We start from the raw sequence: 10,830 nt of genomic DNA, 5'->3' as shown, positions 1-10,830 counted from the left end.
TGTGGTATTTCAATCCGATTCGTTTGCTATAGAATTGGCATGTACCGATTGCACCGAGTTAAAAATAGTAATTTAATTACGAACGTGTCATTTCGTGACAATAAGAAAAAAATGTTTCATCGAAAACTAGAAGTGTATGTATTCGCCGTGTATAAGATCGACATAATTTGATTAAAGTTTAATCTATATGTATACCTGTATGAAGCATGTCCTCTTTAATGGTTTATTTGTTCTTCCTTTTTATAGTTTCTACGTACATAATATCGTTGCAATGTTTTATGCTAATTTACGATAATTTCTTCTACATATCGTATATCAAAGATTTCTACGTCAGAATAAATTTAAGATAATACCATAATTTTGTGAATTTCAATACTTCCTCGCTTAGCTATATTTCAAAAAGGCATTGTACTTTCCACTGTAGATATTCTATCTCAAATATTGCAAAATGTTATTAGTCTACAACATCTGTTCTGCTTACTTCTCAAAGGTATACTTGGATGTATCGTACTCAAAATGTTAAACGATTAAATTGCTTTCCTTCGGGCCCAACGAAAAGACCAGTCGTGCTGAAGACGTTCGTGACATACGTGAGCCATAGCTTGCGGTACTTTGACGTTCGTAAGAACCCATTACTGCATTTTGAATGTGTCAGCTTCCGTTTGGTCAGATTGCTTCCGCTTACCATTTTCCTCATCGTTTCCAGTTAGAGATTTCTAAAATTTTTCTGCAGCTTCATCGATTATATTCAGCAATTTTATTTATCGCGTTCAGGCCTTATTAAAGAAGTTTCATACATTTTACTCAACTGCTACATGTTAAACACTAACAGAAAAAATGTTCAGTAAAAATTCTTCTGAAACTTGATCCATTACTACCACGTATTAAACATTAGCAAAAGAATATTCGATAAAATCATATTTTTTAAATTAATTTGTGCAATATATTTTAACTTTCCAGGCTACTAAATCAACAGGTGCTAAAATTGCTACTGTAATTAATGAAAACGTTAAATGTACGTTGTCAGCGACGATTCGTTGTTAACCGGAAAAAACGGTACAGTTGGCAGAACGCTTAGGTAGCTGCAATTATTGCAAAGGTATTTATTAGGATATGTATATTTGCTTTCGTGTTGAATCTTAGTTGTTAGTAGTATGAAATATCGACGATAGTTATGGCTGCTTCAACGAAACTTCGAAATGTTTGATGAAGGTCGCCTCGTTTGATACGTTTCGGAATAAAAGTTTCAAGAAAGCCGCCGCTAGTTTCTTCGACTCGATTTCGCAAGCATTATGCAACGCGCACATATAGAATTGTTATATTTGAAGTAATCTTTCGGCTACTCGGTCGAAAAGAAGACAAGGGCAAAGGCGAATTCCTTCGCTCGAGGTCAAACAGATAATCATATTAAAATGACAAGAATGGCTATGACGCGATTTATGCTCTTCAGCATTTTGATAATTTTCTGTTTTATCGCGCGAAGTACTATCTGAGACAATGCTTAGGCATTTCGTAAAACAACAACATGCATTCAATTGATTTAAGAATATAAAGAATGTAAAAACATAAATAAATAGAAATAGAAAGAATGCGCCTTCTTCTACACGCGAAAGCATAGGATTTAAATAGCGATTAGTTTTTATTTGTTTCATAGAATGTTGAATTAACGGTAAGTAAAGGAGCAGGAGGAACGTTTTATTGAATGGGGCAAATGATAATGTGCCGTGACACAATTATAAGAACGTAGAAAAAATAAAAGATTATCGTTATCGATATGATTTCTTAATACTGATTTTAAAAGACATGTTGTATAATTTAATTAAAAACGTTTCCATTATGTTAGATAAGAAGGTTGAGATTGATTTGGTGATACAATCTTGATTCACAAATTCAGAATTGGCTGTGTGAGCCATATTTTTCAGAGTCACTGACTGACGCTTTGTTCCACTATTTATCCAGGTATACGCTACCCAAAGGCATCTCATATAAAAAAGGATATGGGAAAAATCTGCACCATCTATGAGACGACTAGGCCCTTGCACTTTGCAGTAAGATCGACTCTTTCCGAAAAGAAGAAAGTATTGCAATCGGAGATTAACTGAGCGTATCGGTGTTAGCCAAGCGATTTTTGTATTTCGTAGAACAAACCACATTTTTAACTCTTTAACAAGTTATTAATTAATCATTATTAATAAATAAGCGGTAAATGCATTCTTCCTCGATAGAATCGGCCTGCAATTAGAGAGCTCTATGACTTCTTTACAAAAACATTAGAAAAAATTTATTTCTATTGCTAGTAATTCATAGAAAAGAAAAATATGCCATAACTCGAAAAAGATTCATTCTTGAGTCACAATAAGACGATTATGTATATGATATATCGGGCAATTCTATATCTTTTCATGTCGTGCGTTATCATATTATAATGTTTTAAGATGTAAGCATTAATATATCTTACAATGGCTTGGTTGGTTTACAAGAAAGTTGACCTCAGCTATTCATTTAATCTCGTGAGATTTTTAATATGTACATTATATTTGCATGTACATAAAAAAAACAATAGGATTGCACGATAAGGATGTCCTAATATTATATATATTAATAAGTTATACACGATTTTATATATCGTAGAATACCCCTACCAAATGATAAATAATTTTATAGTTAAGTATAGATATAAATATAGATTTGATTGAATTATACATGAAATTTTATATTGTATGAAGATACATGTGGATAGAACTTGTTTGTTTAATATCTCTTAATACAGAAAATATTTTCAATATTATACAATTTTAACAATAAAAATTTCTATCGATAAAATTCTCTCCAATTTTATGACTTTCTGATCTATTTATTGCAAAGACAAAACTATATACGTAGAACAATTATTGAGAAAAATTTAAACAACAAATTTTTTACCTTTTGTTTTTCTCTTCTTTACATTGTTATTAATAGTTTAATATTTACATAATGTTCGATATACATTAAATTAGGGTGTTAATCATCTAAACGCATTCCTGTAAAAAGAAACAAAAGAAACTATTATTTACTGCATTTGAGCTTAGATCAATTATAATGTTTTACAAATACATACGTTTCACTTCCAACATTAATCGAAATTCCAAATCGGATCACATAACCCTGGTTATGGGGCTAGCGCCCTTTTCAAATTTAAATTATATGCTCTTTTCTTGATTAGCGCAATCTGTAGATGTCGCTGACGTAGCTTCGAAGATGAAAATTTTTACGAGTTTCTCTTCTATACACGACGCTACTATGGGTATAGGTACATCTTTACCGCTTAGAGTGATTCTTACCTACAGAGATTGTGGAGTAGCCATTACAGCGCTGTTGGAATAGCGTGCGTTGCGAACTAGCCCGTCAGTCGACCAATCGAGAATCGTTCATGTGTCAGTGGGTAAGTTTTCACGGAATGTGAGTAACTGTTGAACGAAGTGACGATACTACGGGATACACACATGTACATTTGGTCGCCGTCGTCGTCGCGATAGTCGTCATCGTCGACGTCGGCGTTGATTGTGCGCTGATCTTGATTGTAGCCATGCGAAACTAAGCTGATTCGCACCAATAGAACCAAACCATATACACATTAAAAAAAAAAGAGAGAAAGTAAATAATAAAAATTTGTCTCGTTTAACCGAACCTTGTTTGCGAGCAAGACAGCTTCGTAAGATAGTGACATCGTTATCCTTTATTCTGGTATTTATAGACCCGAAGCTGATGCACTTGATGGTGATTTTCTGAAGGTGAAAGAGAGAAAACAGGTCCCGAGATAAGTAACGGAAAAGAAGCATTTCTTCTTCGCTGCACGCGCGGGCTTTTTTCCGGGTACGGATTATACGCGTGTGAGTGCGCCATAGTTACACGAGTTATATTCAATGTAAGACAGAAAGAGAGAGGTATATAGAAAAGCAGCAACGAACGAGAGTGATAGGGATACTTGAGACGAAACGAGAAAGCTTCGATAGTGAAACGAAGTGAGAACGAGAGCGTTAAAGCAGGGGTCGTGAGGAGAAGGAAGGGATCTCCGTCAAAATGTCGCTGAAAACACCAACGCGAATACAGTGATTGCTTTTCGTCGTTTAACAGGGGGTATGTGATCTTCCTCCACTTCGTTCGATTCATTCTTTTCACATTCTCACGATGATCCTTCTTATTGGTTTACGTTTAAAAATACATACAATTTCCTCGACTATTTCATTGAAAGATAGAAAAGTCATAGATGCATCGATTGCGCACGGTCACCCGGTTTCCCTCTGTTTGTTTCCATCGGGCTTTGTATAACTTTGTCGTGACTGTGTGCATAACACGCAACGGCCATCTCGTTACAGTAGTGAGCATAGATATCTCCTGTTTATGCCTATCTATCTGTATTTTTCATTTCTTGGTTATCGTACATACAATTCGATCAAGATATTCGGCAGTCACACTCGTACCTCCGATGCACCAAGTACTCGTCCGTTGCTAAACTGGTCGCTAGTCGCATACCATTCAGGTACCTTTTTCAATTCGTCAGTTTGATTCCTCTTGGAGGAGCTTCCAGTCCGATCTCGGGAATTTTAGTTTCCATTTTGTTTCAACTTTTTTCTTGGATTTTTTTGCTTTCACCTTTGCTAACGTTCGTTGTTTTTCGTCCTTTGAGAACCGATGAAAATAACCGAGGCATACGTGAATCTTCAAGAAGACCCTAGGTTACATTACGAATTTGTCTTTTCTCGCTATCACGTAGATATTTCATCGTATCAAAATCTTACGTGTTTCTTTTAACACGATCGTTCTTGGTTATTTGGTTTTTCGGAATTTCTTCTGGGAAAGCATAAAACTGCACCAGCGGGAAATTTTGTTATATTTAGCGTTATAGAAAATAACATTCTTTCTCATGATTGATTTAATATTACTCGAATTGATAATTTTTAGTAAGCTTGAGAAATTTTACAATTGAGCAATTGGTGTAAATAAATGAATGTCAGAATAAAATCTAATTTTTTATTCAATCAATGCAACTGTATGTAGTGTTCTTTGAAAATACTAGAAGAATCTGTGCATGTATATGTGCATAACTTGTTTTGAAGTTAGTGATTTTTTAAGTGCAATTTATCTGTTAACAGGTATATTGTTTACAGTATCATTAATCATACTATCCCACCTTTTATTACATTATGAATAAATTATTTTCTAATATCACTGAATTCAAATGGATATTCTCCTATCCTCCTTCTTTATATATTCTGATAATAATTTTTGTATAAAGATAATTTTTACTCATAATGAATTTTGATTTTAGATTTTGGTGGAGTTGATCAGCTAAAAGTACCAAAATTATGGTGTCAACTCGTCAGTCAAGTAGTATGGGTGGAAGTAATGGAGGTGGGCCGGCTGCTGAAGTTACAGATGTGAATTCATCCAGAAGACAACAATCTGTAGCAATGACTAGCTCATACACTGGAGCATCTGTTTCGGAGCCACCTCCTTATAGTAATTTAAACCTCCTTGATTTACCAGTTGAAATCCTTGATAAGATTTTTAGCTATTTGGATTATAATACAGTGGCTCATTTACGTCCTGTAAGTCAAAGTCATGGGATGAAATGGTTATATAACTTGTAAAATTTTATACACAATGTTTTCTTGATATTTATAAGAAATATATGTTCATGTTACATTTATTTTTTGTAGGTTTGTCATCAGATGGATCGTGTTTGTGGATCGATATTGAATTCTACTTTTCAAAAGCTTCAGGCACAAATGTTGAGTCGTTTTCAGGCAATTAAAGCACAGATGCCAAGGCGTGAATCTGCACGCCGTAATCATCCATTAGCTTGTGAGTCAGATATTATTGAAACCCTTCATATGCGTCTTACCTTGCTCCAAATGAGTTTTGGAAAGCACATTGAACGTAAACATTGTTGTTTTTTTCCTGGAGAGGTAAATGAAGCTCTTCTTGCTAGTTACAAGGACAAAAATATGCAATATACAAATTTATATAAGTTCCAATTTTTAATTATATTTCAGATTTTAGATGAAGTTAACCGTATTTTACATTATATAAGAGTTACTCCAAAATTAGCCAGACCATACAAAGTTACAGATGAGTTGTTTGATTTAAGTACTATGGCTATGGAGTACTTTAAAGAACGTATTGAACCAACATTACCTGAAATTCCCTACTTTGGAGCAGATTTCCTAGATCTTGCTGGGACATTCTCCTGTGAGCAAACAACACAAATTTTAAGTTTCTTAAAACGAAATTAATGTATTGCTTTATATAGTAATTTTTGCTTCTAATTGTACGTTTTTGTATACGATTTATTTAAATGTTACAGCTTCTAGTAATGTGAACAAGCCATTCATGTGCCTAGACTCTGCACCTTTAGCTGTTGGAACTGGTAAATCAGGAAGCAATAGTGGAGAAGGTTCCCCTCCACACTCTTCGGATGATCCTGGTCTCTTAGAATCTAATGTGTCACCTCCACAGTCGAATATGGTGTTACGAAAACGGATTCGTAAAATTAAACAAGGCATGAAGCGATATAATAGTCAACTAACATTAATGCGTAGAGATTTGAGGAGTTGCAAAGCAAAGATAGCAGAACAACAGAAACAGATTGTTGAATATGCTACACGTCTTGATGAAAACGACAAGAAGAACGAGGAAACCTCTCGTAAATTTAGCACACTCCTACAGGTATTTACTAAGGTACTCTTAGTACTTGTAAGAAATAACACACGACAGAAAAGATATGTGCCAGTTTGGCTAAAAATATTAGTTGAACATATCTAAAAACCAAAATGAAATTTCTAATCATTCGTATGTTTCTCTGTTACTTCATAGTTTATGAAATTGTGATTGTATATTGCGTAGGAATTGAACAAGTGTAAAACAGAGCTTCAGTATTGGCGATCTAAGTCTCCGGCGATACCCGTATGTGTAGTCTGTGGGCAATCTGTGCTAGTCCCAACGGAGGATTTACAAGCTTTAACGAATCAAGGTGTATTACCAGAAACGCTTGATGAAGGATTAGACTTCATTCCCATAGCGGATGCACAGAGCCTTACCGAAGTGGCACCACAACCACCAGTTACACAACAACCATCGTCACCACCACCGCCAGCGCCGCCACAACCAACCGTGGAAATGGCACCACCAAAGGCTCCTGTGCCTTCACTACTTTCAAAACGGAAATCCACCACAGAGGAAGCACCGAGTGACGCTGGAAAGAAACCTCGTCGTACTGCCAAGTCACGCCAAGTTAAACGCTCGAAGATATAAATCGATACTGATCATGGTACAAAAATATCTGTGTAAACATCTTTACTGGGTTCTTGAAAAAGGTTTTTCTATTTGGAGTAACATGTTCCTTTACGCTAGCGAGCGAATGATCTTACGAAGAGAGATTCTGAGGCGCGATGCTAATTTTTCTACAAGCTTTTCCGTAGTGATGGAATTTAAAATATTGAAATATAGTACTCGATTTTGCGGACAGATGATTAATATTTCCAGTTCTATCATTACACAAAATCTGATCGAAAAATCAGTGTTATACCTCGTGCCTCTCCTTGTTAGAAAAGTACAAAATTCTTTCCTGAACGTCCTGCATTTCGCGCAACGAACCTCGTTTTGACAAATTCTAGCCATGTTGGTTACCGCGCGAAGGGAATTGACGCGATTAATTTTCCTATTTTATTACGGACGGATTTGTCACACACCGTGGCGTCTACAAATATTCTAAATGATAGCTGATCATTCGTGTCGTTCGTAAAGCAACAAGAGCGCTACTTTTTTCGAACCCGTTTAATTATTATTATTCTCGTGACGGTATATACAAGGAGAACGGAAGGGTTGAATTTTGCATAAAATGTTTATTTTACAATAATATCACGCTAATAGAGCAGATTAAATGTCATACGGCGACAAGCAAGAATTCACCTTCTGTATTCCTTGATTACAAATCATGCACTGATTTATTATTTACTTTCTAAACGTTTCTAACATAATTTTATTGTTGTAATATTTTGTCCTTAACAACTTAATTTAATACCTACTAGACAATACACAAGAACAAATACAGAAATGAAAAATTTGATAATCGAACAAAAGAAAAAATATATTCTTTCTATTCAAGTCGCGAAAATTCATCTTTCTGTGTACTTTACTATTTGTTACAATTCTGAATTAAACAAAAATTATCAAATTTGATGAATTTTGTTTCAGGTAGGCAAGAGGATATTCTTGTCTTTGTAGAAATTTTTGTATAAAATTTCGAGTGGACATTAGGCATGATTCTAGCAAATTTTGTTTCGCAATATCAATGAATAAGTACCTGAGAGGACTGAATGAGACTAGTTCGCGCAGGTACTCCAAGTTCATCAATATTCATATCAATTTCTGTCTAATTTATCTAAGTCTGCTCAATTAAACAACAAAAAAAGGAAAAGAAAAGAAAAATAATTTTTCTATGAAAATGGTTTGTGCACCATGTTGAGTTATCAGTTCAAGCCTCAAAATGAATTAAAGGTTTTGAAAGCTGAATTGCTTTTGCATAATGACATGTGATATATCGATTTATGTTCTTTCTTGGCTGTTAAAGCACGTACGTGTAATTAAAAAGATTAATTTAATAGAGCAGGTCACCCTAGATGAAATCAAAACATTTATAATAATATGAAGTTTTGTGAGCCTTAAAAAAAAAATACGAGGTTAGGGAGAAAGTGGAAATATGCTGAAATATCATAATGGATATTATTTTGTTTTCAACTCGCCATCGTTCAAACATGTGAGTTTCTTAACGAGATGGTGTATATTGCAATATTAATAGCGCTAGGAAATAATTTATAGGATCAATTATTTATAGGAAAATTATTATCAGATTATTTTTAAAACATTTTCCAAACAGCAGTTTCTTAATTTATCAGTCATATCGATTAAAAAAGTAATTACAAATTTCACGCCGCGTTCTTACAAAAAAGTGAAAAAAATACAACACCAGAGAAAGGAGTGAATGATTATTGAGATCAATAGTTATTAAATCAGATCAATAAAAAAGTTCGCAATTATGCAATTTCTTTTAAAGTCGGACGGATTACCGTGCGCGATGCTCGATGATCGGACTGCGTAGATTCAATTGATTAATATTATTTGCACCAATCCTAATTAATCTTAAAGAATTGTAGTTTGAAATATTGTGAGACGTGTAGAATCATGAATCATCAATTCATGATTCTAGTAATAAATATAAAGAATACTGATAATAAGTAAAAATGATACTTTATTATAAATATATAAATATATATATATGAGTGCGGTACTTGCTAGGATATGCATACCACACAGAACAGTTTAGTTTAAACTTTAATGGAACAATAAGATATAATAATTAATTAATGATGAAATAATTATCGAAATATATATAATTTTTTATCGATGTCGAAAATTAATTAGGAGAAAAAAAAAAGTGGAAAAAATGAACTTAGCGAACGGACGGGATAACGAGTACGTCACGAACATGCATGTATGTGAGAAATTGTGCGAGAGAAGTGTAAGTGCGCGTGATATATATATATATATTAAAAATACTAAATTCAAACTTAATGAGAATTTACGATGTGATGCTTTATCGATTTAACTGCGGGAAAGTGACCTTTATTCAAATAAAATACATGTAGGGCGTTTCTGGCTACGGAAGAAATGATTGAAAAAGAAAACTCAAGAAATGAAATAAAAATGAAAAAATGTGTGAATTTTACTTAATGTTATGTTGAATAGGATTGCGGGGGCGGGCGTAATTAAGTCACTGTGTCGGAAATTTCGAAATGCTTGCATTGTATGCTTATTATCGCGAATAGTAATACATTTTGACGGATTAAATAGTAAGAGGAACGAAAAACGATAAAAAAGAAAAAAAAGAAGAGAAACACGAACGAATGAAAATATGAAAGAAAACTGTGTAACGAGAGTCACATTTTACGTGAATATAATCTAGGCCCCTGAATGTAACAGCATCCTGTATACAGTCTTCAGAAGAATTGTATTTATGAATCAATAACTAAATGTACTCCCACTGAAATATTTACACTTCCGATGATACACATTGCCAGTTTATGGTCTTAAAATAGTTTAACAGTCATCGGCTTTCCGACATTATCCGTCCCCGAACGATACAAATGTAGCGTTGTGTACTACATATATGAATCTACTAAGGATATACAATCGAATATAACAATGAATACACAATTTAGAGGTAGAATAATTTCCTAATTAGTAGTACTGTGCATTGTTAACAATGCGAGCACAGAAACGATAATTTGTCGATTTTCATTCATCATGATTAGAAAAATCCGAGGACCATGGTTTGTTTGCAGTATATCTGTGTATTAGCAGGTTGAATGGTCTCCGGGTCACAAGTACACAATAAGCAATTTACGAAGGAGAATACCATATACGTGTACTTTGAAAATTTACACATATGAGGAGGAAGTGTATAGGAATATAATTGCCAGCGTTACGGCCCGAAACGTCGTACCGCCGAAAAAAAATGAGTTATCATAAATGATTTTACGTGTATTAAAGCGATTGTAAATATATATATTAGATACACCTTATAATAAACGTAATTTAACATAAAAAGAAGTACTCTTGTGAATGCTTTCTATTTTGATTATATATAAAAGGGAAAGAAATAGAGCAAAGATATTAAACTTGTTCCGATCGAAAGTTGATGATTGACTGCTCCGATTGGTCTAATGCAACCTTGACTTTCATTTTCGTCTGCTAGGCGAGCACGTGGCTTCTTTTGACAGTTTGTACTAT

General features: G+C 34.0%; 1 protein-coding gene and 1 long non-coding RNA gene across 9 annotated transcripts; one reads left to right on the top strand and one right to left on the bottom strand.

Annotated features, from left to right (window-relative positions):
- Nucleotides 1–1,736: 1,736 nt before the first annotated feature.
- On the bottom strand, nt 1,737–3,459 carry LOC122575411. The gene is made up of 3 exons (XR_006319425.1): nt 3,321–3,459; nt 3,098–3,229; nt 1,737–3,020 (listed from the first exon to the last, which is right to left on the bottom strand). It is a non-coding gene; the product is annotated as an uncharacterized LOC122575411 (long non-coding RNA).
- Nucleotides 3,010–10,647, top strand: LOC122575407 (F-box only protein 28). Of its 8 annotated transcripts, none has more exons than XM_043744271.1 (7): nt 3,010–3,421; nt 3,734–4,116; nt 5,309–5,588; nt 5,700–5,948; nt 6,036–6,231; nt 6,347–6,720; nt 6,886–10,647. In XM_043744271.1, exons 3-7 carry the CDS (start codon nt 5,346–5,348, stop codon nt 7,291–7,293), a joined length of 1,470 nt encoding a protein of 489 aa, XP_043600206.1. In that variant the 5' UTR covers nt 3,010–3,421; nt 3,734–4,116; nt 5,309–5,345; the 3' UTR covers nt 7,294–10,647. The 8 variants fall into 8 exon arrangements, with proteins under 8 accessions (XP_043600206.1, XP_043600209.1, XP_043600204.1 ...); XM_043744269.1 differs by lacking the exon at nt 3,010–3,421 and adding an exon at nt 3,487–3,633; XM_043744272.1 differs by lacking the exon at nt 3,010–3,421 and having other exon boundaries at nt 3,492–4,116; nt 6,886–7,309; nt 8,240–10,647.
- The last annotated feature ends 183 nt before the right edge of the window (nt 10,648–10,830 follow it).

Source organism: Bombus pyrosoma, linkage group LG15 (genome assembly GCF_014825855.1).
Source record: "Bombus pyrosoma isolate SC7728 linkage group LG15, ASM1482585v1, whole genome shotgun sequence".
In the NCBI taxonomy this organism is placed as follows: Eukaryota; Metazoa; Arthropoda; class Insecta; order Hymenoptera; family Apidae; genus Bombus; species Bombus pyrosoma.
This window is presented reverse-complemented; position numbering and strand designations above follow the sequence as displayed.

Excerpts from the sequence above, each read along its gene's own strand:
- LOC122575407 (XM_043744274.1), top strand. The coding sequence starts at position 5,346 with ATGGTGTCAACTCGTCAGTCAAGTAGTATGGGTGGAAGTAATGGAGGT. Across the intron at positions 5,589-5,699 it reads CAGTGGCTCATTTACGTCCT|GTTTGTCATCAGATGGATCG; the intron begins GTAAGTCAAAGT and ends TATTTTTTGTAG. Across the intron at positions 6,232-6,346 it reads TCTTGCTGGGACATTCTCCT|CTTCTAGTAATGTGAACAAG; the intron begins GTGAGCAAACAA and ends TAAATGTTACAG.